General features: G+C 36.9%; 1 protein-coding gene across 1 annotated transcript in view; it reads left to right on the forward strand.

Annotated features, from left to right (window-relative positions):
• The window catches only part of LOC150085296 (translesion synthesis protein REV1-like), a 195,165-nt gene that overhangs the window by 157,891 nt on the left and 10,739 nt on the right, over nt 1-26,535 (forward strand). Inside the window, exons 14-15 of the mRNA XM_090374516.1 lie at nt 15,029-15,244; nt 22,199-22,319. Coding sequence (XP_090230642.1) covers nt 15,029-15,244; nt 22,199-22,319 — 337 coding nt within the window. The remainder of the gene's footprint in view (nt 1-15,028; nt 15,245-22,198; nt 22,320-26,535) is intronic.

Here is a 26,535-nt window from a genome sequence, read left to right on the forward strand (position 1 = left end):
TATTCATTTTCTTCTTGGGGGACACTCTGGTTCCTCCAGCAACAGAAACTGGTCGTCTTTATCATGGCCAAAAATGTTCTCTGTCATTGGACGGACCAAAGTATCCCAAAACAGAAACTGAATGCAGAAATGCATACAGTTCTTAAACTGTATTCAATTATCTTTCTTGGATATTATGGGATTCTAAGTAGGTTACAGTAAAGCCTTTGTTGCAATTTAATTATAAATATTCTTCCCCCCTCCACCTTTCTTATTCCACAAATTCCAATCATTTTGGAGAGAAATGCATAATCCATATCTGTAATATGTAGAGGACCAAAGTATATACACAGAACCATATAGGACTGTCTTGCTCCTTGTAAGGATTTTTAAAATTAAATACCATATTAGATAAAAGATCTTGTGTATTTGGAATCATATCAGTAATAAAATTATTCGAGACAACCAGATGACTTTATTAAAATAAATATACAAAAATAAGAAAATTGAAAATAAGTTAAGAATGTATACGAACAGTATACCAAAAGCTGTAAAAATATAAATGCAGGATAAATAATAAAAAAAAAAAGTTAAAAACATAAGTGAATAGCTTTCGAGGTAGGGCATCTTTTTTGTCAATTAAATAGTACATTGCATGATACATCATATATGAAACCATGCAGCCTGAAACTCGGACTTAGCAGGGTGGGTTACCACTCATGCCCAAGGAAGGTGCATTTTCTGTTATCTAAAACTAATCTCCAGCATGTATTATTTGACCCCCACAGCACACGTGCAAAACTCCATCTACAAATGTATAAATAAAACTTGTATAACTAAAATCACTTACTGTATAAAACACTTTATATACTGTTTACATTATTTGCGATCTCCTATTTTTCTATTGCAGTTACTGCAAGAAAGCCAAATATTAGACTTCTGCTCAAAGAGCCCGTGTAACTCCACTTCAGTGCTCACTGTATTAGAAAATTACATCCATATTGGAACACAATTCAGTTTTTAATTCCTGCTTAGTATACATCTTGTTCACTTCTGTGCAGAATCTCCCACCAAATATTTCCAATGATATGCTTTAATGAGGCAAGTTGCAGTCTTTATCATTATTACCAAATTAACCGATTCATCATATCCCACCAAGAGTTGTAGTGCATCATTTGAAACAGTCTGTGACATGCTTGGACCCTAAGAAGGTCAAATGACTGTATAGATGTAAAGTATCTTCTAATCACCATATTTTTAAACTTTATACCCACATGCACCACAGCAATACAACACTATAGGAAGAAAGCCACATTTGTAAAGCATATCAAAGCACATTCCTTTAATGCCCCATTTATATATTGTTCTTATCTTTGTGTTCAAAACTCTAACTTTCTCCCTCAAAAACTTTGCATTGGGTAAGAAGGTCAACATTTTATTTGCCCGAATTCCCAGGGATCAGACAAAAGAGGCACATCCAACAGGACTATAAAAAAGTCCTACAGTGCAATGTCATCCTGTACTAAAATTTGCTTTCAAAAATGCCATTTTGGTTATACAATGAGAAATCTCCATCTTATACACAACGTCCCACCTTCAGAGAAGCATGTCAAGCACTCCCCTGAAGTTCACAAATACCTAAGACTTGCTTATCCAATGTCTTTTGTACTGATCTTACCATCTGCAATATAGCACGTTCTGTTGACATGCCCCTTTTAAAGCCGTATTGCCGATTAGAACTGAAACAAGCTGTAATCAGCAGATAGAAGATAGGTGTGAACAGCAGCACACCTATCTTCTATACTACCCTCTTTTCTGCCCATTTGATTTAGTATAATAAAAGTTATACATCAGTGGTCACATGCACCAGTTATCTGCAACTTTCCACTTTATTCCTTGCATCACAGACTGACTACTTATTGTAATATAATTACACAATACAGTATAAATAAATGTTGTGTCATGTGTATTTCTTAGTAAATTAGATGTGTAGTAAATTCATAGTAAATTGGTAAGTGGATTTAAGTCAATGGTGAAATACAGGTCACAACCCTCAGGAAATGACTGCGAACACATTATCTATATAACGTTGCCAGAACCAGATGAGACTGGCAAATTTGAGCTCCCCTATAGTTTTTGCTGTGATGGAGCTGAAATGACAGGGGCACCCATTGCTGTACCCTGAATCTCACAAAGTGAATGCACTGAAAATATCCTCTATAAAAAACAAGGTCCTTCTTTCTACATAGTATCCCTGTCCAAATAGCATCTAGAACACACTTGATTCACATAGTTGGAGGAGAAAAGAGGTAAACAGGGAGATTGCATCGAACCAAACCATGACCTTGCCTTCAGAAATATCAGTCTCTAATAACTTGGAAAAATTAGGTACCACTATTGATAGTACTTTGTCTACAAGGCTTTAATAGAGTAGCCATGAATGAATTTAAAGAGTTCGTGTGTTGGGGTGCCACAGTTCAAAACAGTGGGATGCAAAGGAACACTTGTTTTTTAAATATTGGTAACCCATAAAATTGGAAAAGCTGGAAGCCTGAATGTATGATGTTTCCAATGTAGTGCTTTATTAACCTTGTTCTGCAAAAACGAGAAATATACATACTAATAAATTTTAAACTCCATCTTCTACAGTATTTTAATGGAAGGATCTTGAAGTTAATCAGCTTGTACTGCTTCAGAGACTTCGTGCATCAGGCTGCCAGCTTTCATGGGTTACATAATGTCCATAACCTGGGCGTTCCTTTACATCCCATTGTTGCAAGCTATGGCACTCTCGCATGCATGAACTTTTTAAATTCATGCTAATCTGTTAAAACCTCTTGTAGGCAAAGTTTGTACTATCAGTAGGAGTGCCAAATTTTTCAGATTATTAAAGACTTTGATATGTTTGAAGGTGAACAAAGTTGTGGCTTTGGTCGATGTAGTCTCCATTTACTTCTGTTACTCTTCAACAAGCTCTGAAGTGTTCTGCACTAGTATTTCTCAACCTTTAGTAGACCATGGAGCCACAAAGTGTTCCCTAATTTAGGCAGAGCACCAGAACAAATAATGATCCTAAAATGAACTAAATAAAATCTCACTCGTATTTGTGTTTTTTATACAGATTTATACATTATAAATCATTTATACATTAATAAATATACAGACATTTATTTATTTAATACTTGTAAATAAATTATGTAAAATTTATTCCTCAGCATGGGATCTCAAGTGATGAGTACTTGCAGAGCACTGGTTAAGAAACATGGATTAGGCAGCAAACTCAAGTAAAGGACATTCTTATCAAAACTAAAGAACTAAAATGGTCTTGGGCAGGACACATAGCTCGAAGACATGATGACAGATGGACTAAGAAAATAACAGAATGGTACCCAAGAGGAGCTAGAAGAAAACCTGGAAGACAAAGGCGGAGATGGATAGATGAAATTCATGAGTTTTCGAGTAGTAAATGGATGGCCAGTGCTCAAAACAGAAGGAACTGGAAAGTTGCTGGAGAGGCCTTCATCCTGCAGTGGATTGAAAATGGCTGATGATGATGATGATGATGATGATGGTTAAGAAACACTGTTCTAGACAGCTCTTGAACAGGGATACCATGTTGAAAGAAAGGACCTCACTTTCTGTAGAGGATATTTACAGTGCATTAAATTTGTGTTTGACAGGACAATGATGATCAATTGTTCTTTACATGGCAGATTCAGGGTTCACCCATGAGTACACCTGTCAGCTCTGTCATAGACAACATTGCTTTTTGCTTTTTTTTTTATTTGAATTTGAATTTCCAATCTGGTTCTGGCAGCATTATAGTGATGATGTATTCATAACCTATTCCTTGGAAGGTAGGACCTGTAATTCTCCATTATTTTAATTTCTTTTTCTCCCCACATCCAATTTACATGGAATTAGAGACAGAAAATGATCTTCCTTTCCTGGATGTGATGGTACATCATGGAAGCCCATGCTCTATAAGCTTGCTTTCTTGCATCATATACCTATGCTAATGCTAATGTAAGCAGGCCAATTTACCAACTATGGGTCCATGCATGCCCCTGAGCACTTGCAGGTTGCAGTAAGATCATATTTAATGAGGTGTGGATGCTCCTCCGATATTCCTCCACATACACACTCTCTGCGACATTCTTGTCTGTTGCCTACAACCTCCACTTCGGGAATTTCCTAGCATCTTGCTGTGGTACTACCCATTTACCACATGTGCACAACTCTCTGACAGGAAGTTGCAGTCTCTCGTTATTAAGGTAAAAATTCCCATCTTTTTGCTTATGCAAAGTGTAACCACATAAAGTTCCCAGATCATGGAGTGTGTTAGATTGGTGAATCTGGCAGGAGATTGAAGGACTGCATTCACGAGTATGAAGAGGGTATCAGCACTACCAATTTGGCTTATTCCACCATTGCTGAGCATTACTGGAATGAAAAATAGGATAAGCTTGATCCCCACAATAACATTTAGGTTATTAGTATTGAAGACTTTCACAATTTCTGTTTACACTTGTGGTTCGAGGCATTCCATATTTCTATAGCATGCCCAATTTTAACTGCAGTAAAGGTTTTGCATCCACCCCATTGCGGAGTCCACTATCTTACAATATAACAAACTACTGTTTGTTATATTGTTGCTAATGCATGTCATTTATCACTGCCAGCTTTTTATTGAGCATCATCATCATTTTGTGGTTTCTCTTCATGTCATGCCATGTACTGTTTAGTCAACAAAGAGAGCCTTGAAAGTTACTCATTTATATTTTAACTTATTTTTTCCTGTATATATTTGTTATTGCTTTTAATATATTATTTGTATCCACTGTTAATTTATTTATATTTGCATGTTTATTTTAATAAAGTTCAGCTGGTTGTTTCAAGCGATTTTATTATTGATACCATATTGGTATGAATACAAGTTGACCCACCAAAATTGCCTAAACTTTTTGGTTAATTTTTTATACATAAAATTTTTGTAAAAGTTACAGATTTTAAAAATAAAAAATAAATTTTAATGAAGAATTAATGTAAAGTATAAATAAACCAATTAAACCATGGGAATGGTTATAAAGTAAATTTTATTTAAAGGTAACAGTTTACTATAAGTAAACTATAATTTATTTGTTTTGTTTTCATTTTAAGGTACCTTAGCATATATGTATAAAGCACCTGTTGTCTCCATCATGTCTGCATGTAACAACCCAACTTCTAGAGGATGGGTTTTTTGAAAATTTTGTATTTAGTCTTTAATAAAGATTTGTTGAACCATCCCAAATTTTGTTAAACTCAGACCAATAGAAATCCAGCAATTATTTTGTCTATTCTTTCTGCCTATAATAACTTTACTACCAGTGAATGAATTTTCATGAAATTTTACATTTGGCTCTTTCCAAAAGTCAGCCATCCCAAATTTAACTAAAATTTGGCCAGTAGAAATCTGAAAATTATGATTATTTCTTTATCCATCTATCTCCATATAATAACCTTTAAACTTCATAGCTTAGTACTAACTGCTGTTGCAAATTACAGATATGTGGCTCATCGTACAGCACTCGCATGAGCCACTGACAGTTTGACATCATTTAAGAAGAGCAAAGGTTGAAGAGAGAAAGTACATATAATAAAATAGATTAAATTCTACACAACAAAGTTAAAATTTCAGCTCTAACTTATTTCTCTTCTCTCTAAACTGTTCTAAAATTAAATCTAGTTGGTCACTGGCTCATATAATTGCTCTATAATCACTTACATAGCTATAATTGGCAGTGCACTTTACACTTAGTTATGAGGTTATCTGGAACAAGTAAATACATGGGCTGTGTTAGGGTAACTAAGAGTAAGAGGGTATGCAGTTACTCAGGTTATGCTGTTAGTTAAGAAACATAAAATCTAAGAAAGTGCATCCAATTGACATGGGTGGACAGTGCAATGTTGAGTCTGTTTGGTGTGACATAAACGTCAAAAATGGGAGTAGGGGTATGTTATAGACCTAATGACTCTGATGAGTACAATGAACAATTGTACAGAGAAATAGAGTGGGCCAGTAAATCAAAATGTTTTGTAATGGGGGGATTTTAACTTTCCAGATATTAACTGGAACTTGTTGGTTGGTCACTTGCATGCTAGCAAGACTTTTGTGGATTTATTGGAGGATTGTTTTCTACAGCAACATATTCGAGGGGCAACCAAAGGGAGTAATACTCTTGATCTGATTATATGTAAACTTCAGAAGGAAGGGGAAAAATCAGATTGGTCCACTTAACAAAGATGGTTCAATTATTGATGATCCTGCTCAAGTATCTGATAAACTGAATGAGTATTTTGCATCTACATTTGCACATGAGGAGTTATTGAAGGAGGGGAATGCAAGATTGTTGAAGTTAAACATAAGAAAGGCACCTGGGGTGGACAGGATCTATCCAGTTATATTAAAGGGGGCAACAAAGCAAGTAAGCAAACCCTTAGCCATAATTATGGGAGCATCCTTAGAGTCAGAGGAGGTCCCCATGTACTGGAGATGAGCAAATGTATCTACAATTCACAAAGGGTGACAAATAATTATAGACCTGTTAGTTTAACTTCTGGGGAAAATAATGGAGTCACTGATTAATAAGGTGATACAGGATCACCTAGACAAGACTGCAGTAATAGTTCAGACACAGCACAAGTTTATTAAGGGGAACTCTCGTCTGACCAATTTGATTGGTCCACAAAGGAACTGGATGCAAAAAATAATTTTGATATCATATAACTTGGATTTCAGGAAAGCTTTTGATACTGTTGCACAGCACATGGAAGACTACTATAAATTGGAGTGGTATGGCATTATGGGCAAGTTGCTGCAATGGATAAAGGGATAGTTGAGTAGGAGACAGCAGAGAGTGGTAATAAATGAATACTGCTCTACGTGGACTAATTTATTTATTTATTTATATATATATACACGTTTCTCACACACAGGGCACACAGATCCTAAATAAAGGTGAGAACGGTAGGAGTTACAGAAAATACAAAACAGTAAAAATCAATACAAAACTAGAATTAAAATATATACAAAATTTACACTAAGAAAACAGAGTAAGGATCTAATTCTTATAAATAGATGGATTAAGAGTAAAACCAATATTGTAGTTATTCATTACCTGAAGGAAACAAAACAGAGGACTACCAAGTAAGTGATGAGTACGAAGAACAGGCAGTTCATCGAGAATTCAAAAAGGTTATAGCGAAAGGTATTTTTGCAAGAAGATATGGAGAATTGATAACAGAGTTTATGATATTATAGACAAAAAGAGACTCATGGAGTTGTCATCTAGAGTGAAGAGGAAGGATTCTGAAGCGACCACAAAGAGCTCCATAAGAGAAATTAATTTTATAACGAGAATTCAAACGGGTTATAGCGAAAGGTATTTGTTCAAGAAGAGATGAAGAATCGATATCAGAGTTTATGATATTGTAGGCAAAAAGAGACTCGTGGAGTTGTCGTCTGGAGTGAAGAGGAATGATTCTGAAGCGACCACAATGAGTTCCATAATTTCGATGGTGAAAGGCAATGTGATTTTGATAGCATAAGAATTTAATGAATTTAATTTGAATTCTCTCAAGTCTGTGAGAAAGATATTCCTGTTGTGGGGAACAGGTAACCACAATAATCAAAAATGGGAAGTATAAACTGCTTGTAGAGAAGAATTAACTTTTTCACTCTTGAAAACAGAGGAAGAATGCTTGATTAATTCAAGAAGTTTAGAAGTGTGAGATATTACGTGAGTGACGTGGGAAGAGGGATGAAGGTTAGATCGAAATAGGACACCTAAATCCTTGAACATATCAGTACTTGCAATTAAAGAGTTTTCAATATAATAATCAGTAAGGACAGAGGGTCTAACTACACGATTCGAGCAAAAGTGCCCAGGGGACTCACATCTGGGCTTGTCACACCCAGGGTCCTGAGCTGGATATCATCCTTCTTTTTCTTGGTGATTCTCTTCTACTTTCTCTCTCTCTCTCTCTCTCTCTCGGTAATTCAGAAATTTTTTTTTTTTTTTTTTTTTTTTTGCTGGTTCAGCATAAGTCTCAGGCTTCCTTTCACCATATGGCTAATGATAATAATAATAATTTACATTTTAACAGGTTTAGAAACAAGTTATTTTTATTGAGCCAGAGTGAGAGGGAATCAAGACAGGACTGGATTTCATCGCTGTCAGTTGAACGAATAACTTTGTAAAGTTTAATATCATCTGCATAGAGTTGCCACTCAACATTAACAGATTGAAATAAGGTTGACAGATCATTAATATAAACAATAAAGAAGAGCGAACCCAATGGTGAGCCTTGAGGAACACCTTGCAAAACAGTAAACAGAATTGATGAAGTACCATCAATTATTACAGATAGTTTATGATTTCTAAGCAGTGGATCAAGCAAATCTAGTAAAGGGGACCACAGACCATAAGATGACAGCTTGAAAGCAAAAGATTGATGTGGACAGAGTCAAGGAATTTGATTTCCTTTGTCCAAATTAGTTTGTAGGAAATGAGAAAACAGGGCAAGATTTGAAAGAGTTGATTTCCTGGGAATAAAAACAAGTGGAGGCCTCCAGGGTTTGGTGCCGGGCCCATTGTTATTTTGACTATTTATCAATGATATCCCTTCATCGATATCGATGAAGGTATATATCAGGCTTAATGTCCAATTTGCAGATAATAGGCAGGGTTGTTAATAACAGTAAAGACAGTATGCTACTGCAACAGGATCTAGAAAAGTTAGGCAGATGGGCTGAGGAGTGGCAACTGAAATTTAATATTGATAGATGCAAAGTTTTGCATACGAGTAGCAGTAACTCAAGAGAAATGTACCAACTGTGTGACACTAAACTGAGGAAGGTGGAAAATGAAAAAAGATCTGGGGATAATTGCGCAGTCAGGTATGAAGTTCTCTGAGCAGTGCAGATGGGCTGCCAGAGCAGGTCATGGAGTTTTGTCAATGATATATAGGGATTTTGCTAGTAGAGACAAGGAAGTGATTATCTCTTTGTATAAGGCAGTGGTCAGGCCACACCTTGAGTACTGCATACAGGTCTGGAGGCCTCATTTTAGGAGAGATGTAGAGCTGATTGAGCGAGTACAGAGAAGGGCAACAAGATTGGTGAGAGGGAACAAATGGGTGTGCTTACGAAGAAAGGCTTAAGTTCTGCAAGTTACAGCATCTGGATCTGATTGAGGTGTATAAGGCCTTGAATGGTTTGAGCAGGCTCAATGCTGACAGGATACTTCTGCTTGCTCCGATTAAGAACTTGAGGGGGCATAGATTCAAATTGAGGAAAGGCAACATGTCATCAAAGTTTCTTGTGACAACCGATTAAATGGTTAAAATATATTTATTAAAATAAAAATGATATATACATAAGATAAAACATCTTATGTAAGAAATCGTCGACTATTCACGTGATTACTGCCAGCACTCATGGAGCACTACACATAGCCACCAATAATAGTACTATGAATCAGATGAGGGGAATACACTTACACCCTATTATAGAATGTACTGTATGGCAGTGCGATGAGCGCAGGCCTTTTTTTATTTTAATAAATTTATTTTAACCAGTTAGTCAGTCATCGCAAGAAACTTTGATGATATAATGCAACCCGACGCACAAAGCCTGTTCTAAATTGAGGAAAGGCAGTTGTAGAATAGATGTACAGAAGTTTGCCTTTAGCCAGTGGGTAGTTGATTGGTGGAACAGACTTCCATCTGTTGTTGTGGAAGTTGATAGCTTATATAAATTTAAGGCTGAACTAGACAAACATTAGGAGTGACTGGATGGGTGAAATAGGAAGGTTTTTTTTTTTTTTTGGCTAATGTATAAGCTTGCTTTCTTGCATCATAGTTGAGGTTATTCCAGATTTATTTGGAATAACCTCAACTAATGCTAATGCTCTTAAGTTTATTGAAGTGACAGCACTAAAAGAGAGCGAGAGAGAGAGAGAGAGAGAGAGAGAGAGAGAGAGAGAGAGAGAGAGAGAGAGAGAGAGAGAGAGAGAGAGAGATGTCATCTCTTTTTTGCATGAATTATAATTGCAAATAATATCCTAAGATATAGTACTCTCTCCTTAGCAGGTATGTGCAATTAAACATAATAAACAACATAGCAGTTATTTTGATATATATCTCGTTAGCTTCACAGCTAGTTTCACCAGACTAGTTTGGTGAAAAAACTGAAACTTAGGTTTCTTTCTAATTTCATGAGAAATTTAATTTGTCCACATATGTTATTAAAAACAAAATATCAAATAAATTGATAAGGATTATCTATATCTCGTTGTAAATTATTCCTTAAGAAGAATGGTTTGTTTTTGTTTTTATCCTCCACTGTGAAATTTTTTTCCCTAAAGTGCATTCATTAACACCCTTTAATGATGGGCATATACGTGCAGTGATATCAAGAAAACGTATACAACCTATATTGTTATTTAGAGTATAATAGCAACTTTCAAGTACATTGCATTTGGAATAAATAAATATGGCTTTAAAAGCAATACTAATGCATACTGTACCAATGCTTCCAATATTTGCATTACATTACATCATAATGTTTGCTATGATTTTGTTTATGGTAATGTTTACATTGAACTGTTATTTACATTTGTCTAGCAAATAATGACGGTCTTTTAGTCATTATTATAAACATTTTCAGGTGTAAAGATGTTCAGTTGGGTAGTGTTTAATATTAATTGACAAACTACTCAACTACTAGTTGTATCTATCTAAAATCCAAAGTATTTTTAAAACTAGCACAAGTGTGAGTGGGAGGGAGGGCAAATTTTAAAGGTATACTGTATGTTATTACCTCCATGCCAGTGAGATATGATTAGCATTAGTAGAGGCATATGATGCAAGAAAGCAAGCGGCCGACCGGGCTAGCCGGGTGGGTAAAGTGCCTGCCTGGCAACCCAAAGGTCGCTGGTTCGATTACCGCCTCGGGCTTGGATCAAAGTACTGCAAAAACCTTGGGAGGTGCATTATGGCCACAGAAGCCTATGCACCAACAACTACCAAAAAAAAAAAAAAAGAAAGCAAGCGTATGCAGCATCAGCCAAAAAAAACAAAATTGTCCCATTTCACCCCTCCGTTTGTTCCAAATACCTGTCCAGCTCAGCCTTAAATTTATTTAGGCTATTAATTTCCACAACAAAGGATGGAAGTCTGTTCTACCAACCAACTACCGGCTGGCTAAAGGCAAACTTCCGCACATCTATCCTACATCGGTCTTTCCTCAATTTGAATTTATGCCCTCTCAGGTGATTATTCTGAGCAAGAGGAAGAATCCCATCAGCATTGAGCATGCTCAAATCATTCAAGGCTTTATACACCTCAATCAGAACACCTTGCAGGTGCCTAGTCTCCTGCTAATCTCCTGATAAAATACTGGTTAGTGAAAAGCCACTAACCAGTATTTTATCATTTGTCTCATGAAATACTTTTTCATTCTTCCACAGCCAAATAGTAACCAGCGTTTGCCCAGAGTAAAGTTCACAAAGTTCATACTTCTCTGCAGTTTGAACAGTATTGTTCTCTTCTGCATATCTAATTATTATTAGATAAAATCTCATGTAGTGCGAAACCATGTTATACGGGACTAAGAACCAGTACAAAAAGGGGGTTACGTTCCAAAAGATAGCAAAAATACATCATTTTATCAGAAACTTAATTTTTATTAAAAATCTAAACGTCTTACAAACTGTGATACATATGGCTTTTCACTAACCATTATTTTATCATCTCACTGGCATGGAGGCAATAACATACAGTATAATGTATGTTCGTTTAATTTTCTGCCTCTTCTCTGCTGCTAAGCATAATCAAACAAGAACGTTTTCTCTGTTGCAGAATATCTTCACCTTCTGAACTTTCTTCTGCAGCATCTAGATTTCTTGTATCTTCTGCTCTCTTAAAAAATATCAGTAATCTGGGTTTGTTTGATTTTGCTTGATAAAGCTTTGTATATTGCATGGTGTGGAGCTAAGCATTTTTGAAGCTCCCTTTTGAAATTTGTGTTCCTCTCACTCGAAGGATCTCCATTCAGAAAATAAGATTCTAATTGCTTGACTAAGTTTATGCCTTCCCGTATGCTTTTTAGTGTAAAATTTGGAACTTCAGAATTTTAATCTGCACTATCATCCAATCGAAGATTGGAACTGTAAAACATCTTCTCTAACAGTGGCGCCCATTCGACCACCACCAACTCTACTAATTTCGCCTCCATAGCCGAGTGGTCAGGAGCGGGAGTGCAGTAGCACATGCTCTTTGAGTAGACCGGGGTTCAAGCCCCTGACCTGAATACGGTCGATCTGCCAACCCGCACTGGACCAGCGTGGCAGATTATGGTCCATTTCCCTCAGCATGAATTGTTGAGGAGGCTTCCATCCTGCAGTGGGTTGATAATGGCTGCACTTTACTTTTACCTTATCATCCTCTGAATTGATTTGGTTTACCTCCGATTCCATTTCCACCAAATCTGCCTTACCAGCCTCTTTTCCACCAGTAATTCTTAAATGTCTTTAGTAGTCATATCATCAAAACCTTCCCCTCCTACCGAATTAGCAATATCTACTATTGCACTGATTCTGTTTTCTGCTAGTTCGGCCATATTTGCTGAATGAACAGACTCTGGCCATACATTTTTCCAATACGGTTTTAACGTTGATGGTTTTATTTCTTTGAGAAATAAAGTTATGATTCCAATACAGTCCACAATTGAGAAATGTTTCCATGCCTCCCATCACTTCAATAGATTCAGAATCAATTTTTTCCAAAATCCATTGTAAATTTTCTGATGTAATGGATTTTAACGGTAGATATAATGCCTTGATCTAATGGCTGAATTAAAGAAGTTGTATTAGGCGGTAGGAACAGTACTTCAACATTTTCGATGACAAATCTTTTGGATGGCCTGGAGCATTATCCAATAGTAATAAAACTTTTACTAGATTTTTCCGCATTAAATAGTTTTCCACAGCTGACACAAAACAATTCTTTAATAAATCGGCAGTTACTCAAATTAGTTCCTTAGGCGTAATTTAGAGGCGCCTCTGTAGCCAGGTGGGCAGGAGCAGCAGTGCATGGCACACGCTTCTTGAAGCGTGTACCGGGGTTCAAGCCCATGACCACCAAATACGGAGGATGCAGAAAGGTCAGGGAATGACCACCGCATATCCCTGGAGCAATATGGCCTTAGTTGCTAATGCTCCTAAAAACCAAAATAACAACAGTGTAATTTAGGGCTGGAATTTGATTCACAGCAAAGAAATTATTCCAATACGGTTCTTAAGAACAAAGTTTAGTAATGCTTCAAAGTCATTTTTTTTTTTTTTTTGTAGTCTCAAACAAGCACAAGTTCAATAGCACAGAACCGGCATTTCCAAAAAAAAATAAAATATGTGGATTTTTCAATAATTTTTTTTTGCATAACGACTAGCCAGTTAACAGTGGGGATTCACAAAAAAAATGGAAATGTTGAAAAATTGCATCCAACATAATAATAATAGGGCTTTCTCTGCACAAATGCTCAAAAATACCCCGTTATGCGAGGTTTGCCTAAATTCTCTAACCATTTTAGAGCAAACCGTGTTATATAAGTACCATGTTGTGTGAGGATTGCTGCAATTTATCAATCGTGTTAGAATGAAACCGTGTTGTAGAAGTACCGTGTTATACGGGGGTTGCCTGTATTTGAAGTTTGTGTTATGTATTGTTTATGTGCCTTTAAAGATCTATGCAGTAGTTCTAACTTCAATACTACCTCCCATTTTAATTTTTAAAAAATAAGCAAAATATCAGTGATAAATTGACTTTCTGCAAACTATGTATGAGGGTCACTCCAAAACTAATGCCTCCAAGTTTTCTTGGATACCATTGTAGTTGTACCACGAACTTCAAGTCCTTGACATTTTCTCTGCCACTACATCCCTCTCCTCCCATGAAAGTTGTCAGCTTCCAAGAGCCACTTCTTGATGGCCACAATGATACCATTGTCATCAGCAAATTATTCCTCATGAACGCCATCCTTCATAGAGCCAAAGGTGAAAGTATGGTGGTTCAAGGTACAGGGAATGTGACAAGGGATTGTACAGGGAGTGAGAGAACAGTCCACTCAAATTCTACAAATTTCCTCCCTTGTCTAGATGCTGATAAGGGGTCTGCATTGCAGTGCTCAAGGAGAAATTTTCCTTTCTTCTCTGTCATCACTCTTTTAATTTGTACCTTTCTTCAGTGTGTGTCCACATACCAAGCAGAATTCATGTGTTCCTGTTTTAGGAATTCCACAAGGATAATTCCTCTCTTGTTCCAAAAGATGGAATGTGATTTTTCGATGGATCCAATCTTGAATATGCTGCAATAATATTACAAAAACCCTAATTAATCACATTAATTTGTTTTGTGGTAATTAGTGTTTCTTTTTCATAAAAATAAATATTTATTTATTTATTAGTGACAGAAAAGTTGTTCTTAAAACCTCAATTCTAAAACACAGGTTTCAAGAACAATTGGGGTAACATCCTTGAAACTTGTAAGAATGTATATTCTTTATGTTTAGATCAAGTTTCAGCAGAACAACAGAGGTAGAAGTCAAATTGAATGGAATTCATTATTTTTTGCACTCTTGGCATTTTCAAAGGATCTTATTGGATTTGGCTGATCTATTTCTTGTAAAATAATTCATTAAAATTTCACTGAATTCAGATTTTTCCACAGTGAAGTTTGAAACTTTGTTGCCCATTTGGGACCATTGAATACTGCTCATGTACTTGCTCGCAACCCGCTTCCTTCCTTCCTTCCTTCCTTCCTCCCTCCCTCCCTCCCTTACTCACTCACTCACTCAGTAAGAAAATTTAGGAGCATTTAGTTGATAGTGCTAGGATTTTCAATCTCAGTGTTGTGATTTTCATTTATATTTACTGTTTTGTTACATATTAGGGCAAATTAAAAATGCAGCAATATTTATTTAATTATTTTTTTAAAATATCAAATATAGATGCCTGGCACATATCATCAAGTAATGTATGAAAATACAGTAGAAGAAAACAATAAGCAGTTGAATACTGTTCAAAGAGATATTAACAATCATCACAAAAAATTTATTCATTCAGCTGTTACAGAGGTAGCAAGGCTTCCTGGAATAGCCATTAGGAAAGAACATAAATTACCCAAATGCAGTCCTTCAAAATTAGGTAATCATAATGTGCAACAAGTAAGTGATTTCCTATATTTTTAATTTTAAATATTTATTTAGTTAAGCATGCAGAAGGTTTATATTATTTATTTATAATATTATTTAATATAATTGCAATAATAAGATTTTTGATAGAGGTCTACATACCTTTTCAAAGTAGAATAAAACTTCTTTCATAGTGACCCACTTTACACACTGCCATCTAGATTGACTAATACATTAGACTAAAATTCTATTTTTTCTGACACATACACACACACATACACTGAAGCTTTGTCCTTATATAGTAAATACCCAACATCCCTCCATCTGGAAAGTTTATATAGCCCACATTTGAAAAATGTTATTTAAAAGGGGGGGGGGATAGTGACAATGCCTACAACCATAGTCTCCTTGCTACTTACCTAGTATCTAAGAGACTATGAATTATATAAGTAAACATTAAAAAATGCATTAAATAAAAACAATGTTTAACAAAAAAAAACAGTTCATATTAAAAAATAAAATTTTAGAAAGTTGCAAAATACTGTATGTACTATTTACATCAAAAGAAGCACTGTCCTTTGCCCAGCCATATCCAGAAAAATATCAGGAAGTTGGTGAAATGTACATGTGTTTTAGTATGAGGGGCATTCAAAAAATAAGTTACACCTGCCGCCATCTCTTGGTATAAATGTGCAACAAATGTGGCACCTGTGCGGAATGAAGTTCATATCATGCATCCCCTGGTAGGTGAGTTTTGTTGAAGTAGCAGTAACAGTTGTATAGGAGCAAGTGTTCATAATGGCACGTCAGCTATAATGTTACTCCAAGTTCGAGGTACGTGGAACGGTATGATTTTTGTGGGTGAAACGTCTGAATTTTTCCAAGATTCATCATGAAATAATGGCGGTGTATGAGGAAAATGCAATGTCACATCCAGCCATAGTGAAGTGGTGACAACAGTTTGAAAGTGGTCGCACAGAACTGATGGATGCTGATTGAAAAGGAAGGCCATCAACGTTGACCACTGCAGACAATGTGATGCAAGTTGATGAAATGATTCACAATAATCGAAGACTTACAGTCGCAGAAATGGCAAATTAGTTGGATATTTTGATAGGCAGTGTTCATTCCATCGTCCGTGAACATCTTGACTATTGCAAATTGTGTGCATGATGGGTTCCTTGTTCACTGACAGATGAACACAAAGGTCGACGTCTTTTGTCTTCTCTAGCCTTCCTTCAACACTATTCTGTGGAAGGCCATGACTTCTTATGCTGCATCATCACTCCCGATGAAACATAGATGCACCATTTCACCCCAGAAATGAAGAGGGGCATCTATGGAATGGAGACACACATCACATCATCACCTGTGTGGAAGAAATTCAGAGATGCACCATCAGAGGAAAGGTCACGGCCACTGTGTTTTTGAACTGTGAAGGAGTTGTTTACACGGAATTTATGGCAAAAGGCACAACAATTAATGCTGCCTCATACTGCCAAACATTACAGTCTTTGCAAACAGCCATGAAAAACAAGAGGCCTGGAAAGTTAAGCAAAGGTGTTGTTCTCATTCAGGACAATGCCACTCCACACAATGCACGCACAACAAGACACTTGCTCCAAAGTTTTGGATGGGAGGTATAGCAATATCCACCAGTCCTGATCTTTCGCTTTGTGACTATCACATCTTCGGCAAGCTGAAAGAACATCTAGGGGGGGGGAACAACGATTTGCAAATGATGAGCAGGTACGAACAGCAGTTCGACAGTGGCTGAATGACCAAGGGTTGGATTTCTATCATCGGGGAATCAATTGTTTAGTCACACGTTCTGAGAAGTGTTTACACCAACTCGGTGACTATGTGAAAAAGTAGTGCAAGGTGTGTGCTTTCTATTACATAATGTTACATACCTCAATAAATGTCTCTTGGGCTACAATGGTCAGGTGTAACTTATTTTTTGAATTACCCTCGTATTAGCAGTTGCATAGGATGCAAGATTATACAATGTCAGCCAAAAGAACTACCCACATTGTTTGTCCATCCCCATTAATAATTTGTCTAATCCTTAATTTATTCAAATTACACACTTGCACAACACCAGGTGGAAGTTTCTTCCAACAATCAGTTATTCTCTGGTTCAAAGCAATAATTTTCACATATTATCCTGTAACAATCCTTTCTCATTTAAATTTATGCCACCTTATGTGTGTCGTCTGAGAAAGAGTAAGGATGGCATCAGTCAGTCACTTCAGTAAGGTCTCCTTGCATGTGTCTAATTTCCAGATGCTTCAAAATACAGCATCTGAGAAATAGACTTTTTTGATAAGAGTATCCCTTTGTGCCCCTGACTAACTTGTCACTCTTCTTTTACCCATTCCAACAGATCCTAACCTTTCATAAAATGAGGCTTCCACACCTGTATGCATTACCAACGATGCAGCCTGAACTAAATGTCAGGCTGTACAGTTACTCCAAGGTATTTTTCATTCTCCACTTTTGAGTGTGAGAACAACCAGTTGATGTGTTATTCTGAGATTACTGTTACTCACATGCAGTACTATGCATTTATCAATTTTGTTGCAGTGGAATTAGCATTAGCATTAGTAGAGGCATATGATGCAAGAAAGCAAGCTTATGCAGCATCAGCCAAAAAAAAAAAAAAAAACACTCCCATTTCACCCCTCTGTTTGTTCCAAATACCTGCCCAGCTCAGCCTTAAATTTATTTAGGCTGTCAACTTCCACAACAAAGGATGGAAGTCTGCTCCACCAACCAACTACCCGCTGGCTAAAGGCAAACTTCCATACATCTATCCTACAGCTGTCTTTCTTCAATTTGAATTTATGCCCTCTCATGTGATTATTCTGAGCAAGAGGAAGAATCCCATCAGCAGTGAGCATGCTCAAACCATTCAAGGCTTTATACACCTCAATCAGATAACCCCACAGATGCCTAGTCTCCAGACACTGTAATTTGCAAAACTTAAGCCTTTCTTCATAAGAGCATCCCTTTGTTTCATTCACTACTCTTGTTGTCCTTCTCTGGACTTGTTCCAACAGCTCTAAATCCTTATTAAAATGAAGCCTCCAGTGCTCAAGGTGTGGTCTGACCATTGCCTTATACAAGATAATCACCTCCTTATCCCAACTAGAAAAATTCCTGTATATCATTGACAAGACACCATGAGCTACTCTTGCAGACCATCTGCACTGCTCAGAAAACTTCTTATCTACCTGCACAGTTACCCCCAGGTCCTTTTCGTTCTCTACCACTGTCAGTGTAGTATCACAGATTTGATATGTTACTCTGGGGTTACTGCTTCCCATATGTAGTACTTTACATTTGTCAATGTTAAACTTCATTTGCCACCTCTCAACCCATCTGCTCAACTTTTCTAGATCCTGTTGCAGTAGCATACTGTCATTAGTGTCCTTAACAACCTGCCAGCCTTCATATTGTCTGCAAACTTGAACATTAAGCTTGATATACCATCATCAATATCATTTATAAATACAGAAAACAATGATGGACCCAACGTTGAACCCTGAGGCACTCCACTAATAACATTAGTCCACAATGAGCAGTGTCCTTTGATTACCACTCTCTGTCTTCTCCCACTCAACCATCCCTTTATCCATAGCAGCAATTTGCCTCCAATGCCACACTTGGAGGCAAATTGCATGTGCAACAGTATCAAAAGCCTTTCTAAGATTCAAATATATGATGTCAAAGTTATTCCCTGCATCCAGTTCCTTTGTGACCACATCATAATATCCAATCAAATTGGTCAGACAAGACTTCCCCTTAACAGTAACCATGCTGTGTCCGAGCTATAACTGAAGTCTTGTTTAGATGATCCTGCAGTGCTTCTTTAACCAACGCCTCTATTAATTTTCCTAGAACAGAAGTTAAACTCTCAGATCTATAATTATTGTGTTGCCCTTTGATCCTCCTTTGTAAATTAGGATCACATTTGCACATCTCCAGTCCATGGATACCTCCCCTGAGTCCAAAGAAGCTCTCATAATTATGGCTAAGGGTTTGCTTACTTCCTTTGCTGCCTCCTTTAATATAACTGGATAGATCCCGTCCACCCCCAGGTGCCTTTTTTATGTTTATCTTCAACAATTTCTTCTCCACGTTCCTCTCAGTTATTACAAAATCATCTAGCTCACTGCCAGAGTTTAACTCACCTCTGGCATTCCCCTTCCTGAATAACTACATATGTGAATGTAGATGCAAAATACGCATTTAATTTGTTAGCCACCTGAGCAGGATCATCAACAGTTGAACTTTCAATATCCAGTGCACCAATCTGATTCATCCCTTTCCTTCTAGAGTTTACATCAGTAAAGAACTCTTTCCTGTTTTTCTTTGCATCCTTTGCCAAAGATTTCTCATAATCTGCCTTTCCCTGCCTAATCTTCTTTGTGACTTGGTTACTGACCAGCTTATATCTATCATAGGCTTCCATGTTACCCATTAATTTATATGTATCCCATGCATTTTTCTTCTTTGCCATATGTCTCATTAGTTCATCTGACATCCATTTAGGCCTAAACCTTGAACAATATTTCTTAGTTGGTATGTAAAGCCTAGTAGCTTCCAAGATAAATTCTTTGAATTCATCCCATTTTGAATTTGCTGTTGGTAACACATCAGTTGGTCCCACCGTATAGAATTTAAATACTGTCTCAGACCACCGTAGTTACCTTTACAAAAGCAAAAACACTTTCCTTTACCCCTGGTGGTAGTTAACTGTTTGAGTAAATCCCACTTCAGCACACTGTGATCACTGCCACCTAGTGGTTCCTTTATCTGCAGATTCTTAATGCATGAAGAATCACTACTGATAATCAGATCAAGAGTATTACTCCCTCTACCTGCCTTCCAAACATGCTTATGTAGAAAACAATCATCCAATAAATCCACAAAAGCTTTGCTAGTGTGTGAGTGACCAACCCACAAATTCCGGTCAATATCTGGGGAATTAAAATCCCCCATTATAAGACTCTCTGATTTACTGGCCCACTCTATTTCCCTGTACAGTTTCTTATTATACTCATCAGAGTCATTAGACCTATAACACACTCCTACTCTCAATTTTGATCTCCCAATGTCACACCAAACTGACTCAAACACTTCACTGTCAGCGATGTTGACTGGCTTCACTTCCTTGTATTTTATGTGTTTCTTAACTAACAGCATAACCCCTCCTCCTTCTTTCCAATCCTGTCTATCCTTTCTGTACACATTGTACTTCCCAAATTCCAGTTCTGAATTCTCTATATCTGTATGACACCACATCTCTGATATTCCAACAATATCTGCCTTTGACATTTTGATCAATACCTCAAATTCATCATATTTATTTACCAAACTCCTAGCATTGGTGTATACGCAAGTATACATGCACCTGTTCCTATTCTTAGCTACCCTAACACAACCCGTGTGTTTACTTGTACCGCAATGACTCCCAGCAGTCTCTGAAATACCCTGCATCTTGTTTTCCAGGCTGCTGCTCATTCCAATAGAAGCAGTGCAAGAATCACTTTCACTTCTGCCAGTGGCTACTGTTAATCTATTAGTCCTTGTATCCTCCCCAAGCTAACAGTTTTCCGACCCACCTAACACTGCCTCTATAGCATCAGCAAATATTCTTGCACCATTTCTATTTAAGTGTATCCCATTCCTGTAGAAGCAGTCTCTCCTGTTAACAAGAGATGACAGGAATACCCTGATTCCTGTCATTAACCACCCTACCAACCTTCACATCATCAGTAAACTTAGACATTAAACTTGATATGCCTTCATCAATATCATTAATAAATATTGAAAACAATAAGCAGCCCAGCACCTGAACTCCGATTGACTCTGCTAATAATATTATTCCACGAAGAGGTGGCCATTAATAACATTTCTCTCTCTCCTGCCACTCAACCATCCCCTTATGAATATCAGTAACTTGCCTCACTACTCCATACTCCTCAATATTCCACATGAAAGTACAGCAGTCTTTCATGTGGAATAGTGTCAAAAGCCTTACTGAAATCTAAGTATATGTCAAAATTATTTTTTTGCATCCAGTTCTTTTGTAACTACATAGTTAATTAGATTGGTCAGACAAGATCTCCTCTTACCAAATCCTTTCTGTGATTTCTGTATAACTTCCAATAAAATTGATATTGCTACTTTCTTTAATCACTGACTCCATGCCCTGGAACAGAAGTCCAGCCTACGGGCCTGTAATTTGCATTTTGTATAAATTTGAACAAACAAACATTTGATTTAAAATGATAGATAAATGATGTAATAGAATGATGTAAGGAAGTAAAGCTGATGTATCATCTGGTGTAAAATGAAATGAAAATGTAATAAAAATTAAGGCAGCCCCTTGGTTTTACGTTTTATATACTTTTCTAAATATTTATCTGATTCTTCTTTAAATCTGCACAAGCCTCTGACTCTACAAAACTAGATGTTACTTTGTTTCACTAGTTGACTACTCTTTGAAAGAAAATTCTCTTGCATCTAATTTACTTTTATCATTCCTTAATTAGAACCTAGAAATCATCCTGGAAAGAGATAAGGAAATGTGATAAGGTTGTAAAAGTATGAACACTTTTACAACCTTAAATGCCTGGTTTGCAAACTTTGAATCTTCTAGAACTGAATTTTCTTGTAAAAATATATCTTTGCACTCACATATAGTCTTTTTGGCCTCCTTTGTACCCTTTCAAGAAAGTCAATATCTTTCCTGAAATAATGCCTCCAGTAAAAAAATTAAATTATTAACTATAATTGTAAAAAAAAAAATTTTTTTCCCTCTGGTAGAAAATCATCACTTCTAATAGAAAATTACATTATTTTCTAGTAATAGTTTTACTTTAGCTAGTTATAAATTGCAGTTAAAATAGTTTGTAATTCGTTGTGCTCAAAGGTGTGTGAGATTTCAGGCATATTTCTCTGATACCTCTGTTTTAGAAAATAGATGTCTGCCATAAAAAGTCTCCTGATGTTGAGAAAGCAAAAGCCAATCTTTGTGGAGCTGTATCATTAACAGATGTGAAAAACTTGCTATCAGAATGGATTGCAAATATGGAAGGTAACAATTTTTGAATAAACAGATAATTGATATATTCACTCATTCTCTCTCATAATACTTGTATACTGTGCATTTAAAAGTTTTATATTATTATTTTTTTCAAACTTTAATTCATTTTAGGTGTATGTGTGTATGCACAAGGTGTGACTATTAAATAATGAGACACAATAAAATAAATATAATGAAGTATTTCATATCTTAAAAGTTATCCCCTTCAAAATAATTTCCTTGGACTAGCACATACTGTTCCATGTTTCTTCCAGGCATAGAATAATTTCTGGAAGTCATCTTCTGCAAGCCTTCTTTTAATACTTCAGTTGGTTTTTCCTGAATTTATTCAATAGACTGAAAATGGGTTCCCTTAAGTATACTTTTCAGTTTAGGGAAAATAAAAAAAAGTCACAAGGGTCTGGTGAATAGGGTGCATGTTCACACACAAGGATTTTTATTTATTTTTTCTGGAAACTGGCAGAGAGCATGTTGTATGCTGGAATATTGTCTTGATAGAGCATCCAACCATTCTTCCACATTCTGGTCTCTTCCTTCGAATATTTTCATGCAGCCTTGTCAGAACTTTCCACAGAAATTAGTTATTGTTGCTGGCTCTATTGTCAGGCAGACTGGGAATATATTATGCAAAAAGGATGGGACCAGGGTATGTCTGCCAGGGGGCAAAAGTTGATGACGTTGTAGAGCAGGTATCATCTTTTAATGGCACAAAAGGTGATATTGTTGTACATGTTGGCATTAATGACTTTAGGAGTAAGAGATCTGCAGATTTACTTAACAAGTACACGTCAATGCTGAAAAAAAGTTGTGAGTTAGGGTTAAATTTGAAAGTGTCTGCAATTCTGCACAGACATGATAGGAGGGAGTATATGATGAGAGCTATGTCAATCAGTTCAGGCCTGGAGAGATTGTGCAAGGCTCACGGGGTAGAATTTTTTTTCAGCATGGTCTGTGATTGCTAACAGGAGAGACTGCTTCTACAGGGATGGGATACACTTAAATAGAAAAGGTGAAAGAATATTTTCTGATGCTATCGAGGCAGTGTTAGGTGAGTCGGAAAACTGCTAGTTTGAGGGATTTACAGACTAAAAGATTAACGGTAACTGCAGGCAGAAGTGAAAGTGATTCTTGCACTGCTTCTATTGTAATGAGCAGCAGCCTAGAGAGAAAGTTGCTGAGGATTTCAAGAGCTGCTGGGTGTCATCATGGAACAGGTAAATACATGAGCTGTGTTAGGGAAACTAAGAGTAAGCAAAAGTGCATGTATACTTGCATGTACACTAATGCTAGAAGTATAGTAAATAAAATTGATGAATTTGAAGTGCTGATCAAGACATCAAAGGCAAATATTGTTGGGATATCAGAGACATGGTGTCACACAGATATAGTGCAGAATTGGAATGTGAGAAGTACAATGTGTACAGAAAGGACAGACAGGATAGGAAGGGAGGAGGGGTTATGCTGTTAGTTAAGGAAAACACAAAATCTAAGGAAGTGCATCCAATTGATGTTGCTGGACAATGCAATTGTTGGGTCTGTTTGGTGTAACATAAGCAGTGGGAAAGGAAAAATGAGAGTAGGTGCGTATTATAGTCCGAATGACGCTGATGAGTACAATTAACAGTTGTGCAGAGAAATAGTGATCCAGTAAACCAGAATGTCTTGTATTGGGGGATTTTAACTTTCCAGATATTGACTGGAACTTGTGGGTTGGTCACTTGCATGCTAGCAAGAATTTGTGAATTTATTGGAGGATTGTTTTCTACAGCAACATGTTCAAAGGACAACCAGAGGGAGTAATACAATTGATCTGATTATCAGCAGTGGTTATTTATGCATTAAGAATTTGCAGATAAAGGAACCACTAGGTGACAGTGATCACAGTGTACTGATGTGGGGTTTACTTAAAGATGTAACTACCATCAAGGGTAAAGGGAAGGGTTTTTGTTTGCATAAAGGTGGCTACAGTGGTCTCAGACAGTTTTTAAATTCTATACAGTTGGATCAACTGATGATGTTACCAACGCGAATTCTAAATGGGAAGCCTTCAGGGACTTAATCTTGGAGGCTACTAGGCTTTTTCATACTAAATAAGAAATACTGTTCACAGTTCAGGCCTAAATGGATGTCGAATGAATTAATGAGGCTTGTGGCAGAGAAGAAAAATGCATGGGATGCATATAAATTATCAGGTGACACAAGAGCCTATGGCAGTTATACGCTAGTCTGTAATCAAGTCACAAAGGTGGTTAGGCAAGCGAAGGCAGATTATGAGAAATCTTTGGCAAAGGATGCAAAGAAAAACAGCACAGAGTTCTTTACTTATGTAAACTCTAAAAGGAAGGGGATGAATCAGATTGGTTCACTTAACATAGATGGTTCGACTATTGATGATCCTGCTCAAGTAGCTGATAAACCAAATGAGTATTTTGCATCTATATTCAGACATGAGGAGTTATTCGAGGAGGGGAATGTCAGAAGTTTATCAAACTCTAATATGGAGCTAAGTGATTTTGTGATAAAACTGAGAGCAGTGGAGGAAAAATTGCGGAAGATAAACATAAAAAAGGCACCTTGGGCAGATAGAATCTATTTAGTTATAATGAAGGAGGCAGCAAGGGAAGTAAGCAAACCCTTAGACATAATTACTTAGATTCAGGGGATGTGCAAATGTATCCCCAATTCAGAAAGGGGGTTCAGAGGGTGGCACAAATAATTATAAACCTAGTAAAAAAGGCCTACGTGCTTTGGATTCATTACGAAAATTTTATATTGTTTCTCAGAGCAAACTAAACTAGAATTACAATTAATAAGCTTTCGGCTGGGAGCTGAAAGCCGAAAGCTTATTAACTGTAATTCTAGTTTAGTTTGCTCTGAGAAACAAAATAAAATTTTCGTAATTATAAACCTGTTAGTTTAACTTCTGTTTCGGGGAAAATAATGGAGCCGCTGGTTAAAAATGTGATACAGGATCACCTAGACAAGACAGCAGCAATAGTTCAGACATAACATGGGTTTGTTAAGGGGAAGTCTTGTCTGACTGATTTGATTGGATACTACAATGTGGTCACAAAGCAACTGTATGCAAAAAATTATTTTGATATCATATACTTGGATTTCAGGAAAGCTTTTGATACTGTTGCACATGGAAGACTACTGTACAAATAAGTTAAGCAGATGGGCTGAGAAGTGGCAACTAAAGTTTAACATTGACAAATGCAAAGTACTGCATATGGGTAGCAGTAACCCAAGAGAAACCTGCCAACTTTGTGGTACTACACTCAGGGAGGCGCCTCCGTAGCCAGGTAGGAAGGAGCAGCAGTGTGTAGCACACGCTTCTTGATTTAGACCGGGGTTCGAGCCCGTCACCACCAAATACGGAGGATGCGGAAAGGAAAGGTCAAACAAACAAACAAACACTCAGGGAGGTGGAGAATGAAAAAGACCTGGGGGTAATTGTGCAGTCAGATATGAAGTTCTCTGAGCAGTGCAAATGGGCTGCCAGAGAAGGTCATGGAGTTTTGTCAATGATATATAGGAATTTGCTACCAGAGACAAGGAAGTGATTATCCCTTTGTATAAGGCAATGGTCAGGCCACACCTTGAATACTGTATACAGGTCTGGAGGCCTCATTTTAGGAAGGATGTAGAGTTGCTAGAACTAGTACAGAGAAGGGCAACAAGATTGGTGAGAGGAACAAATGGGTGCATTTATGAAGAAAGGCTTAAGTTCTGCAAGTTGCAGCATCTGGAGATAGGCACCTGTGAGGTGATCTGATTGAGGTGTATAAAGCCTTGAATGGTGGGAGCTGGCTCAATGCTGAAGGGATACTTCCACTTGCTCAGACTAAGAACCTGAGGGGGCATAATTCAAATTGAGGAAAGACAGTTGTAGAATAGATGTGCAGAAGTTTGCCTTTAGCCAACGGGTAGTTGATTGCTGGAACAGACTTTCATCTGTTGTTGTTGTGGAAGTTGATAGCCTAAATAAATTTAAGGCTAAACTAGACAAACATTTGGAGTGACTGGATGGATGAAATGGGAAGGGTTTTTTTTTTTTTTTTTTTGCTGATGCTGTATAAGCTTGCTTTCTTGCATCATATGCCTCAATTAATGCTAATGCTAACTTAAATGTAGTATGTTTGATTAACAGTCTAATTTGGTGAGACATATTCAGCCATAATAATTTCTTTGATATCGAAAAAAA

This window comes from Mastigoproctus giganteus, chromosome 5 (assembly GCF_048544385.1).
Source record: "Mastigoproctus giganteus isolate SK-2022 chromosome 5, ASM4854438v1, whole genome shotgun sequence".
In the NCBI taxonomy this organism is placed as follows: domain Eukaryota; kingdom Metazoa; phylum Arthropoda; class Arachnida; order Uropygi; family Thelyphonidae; genus Mastigoproctus; species Mastigoproctus giganteus.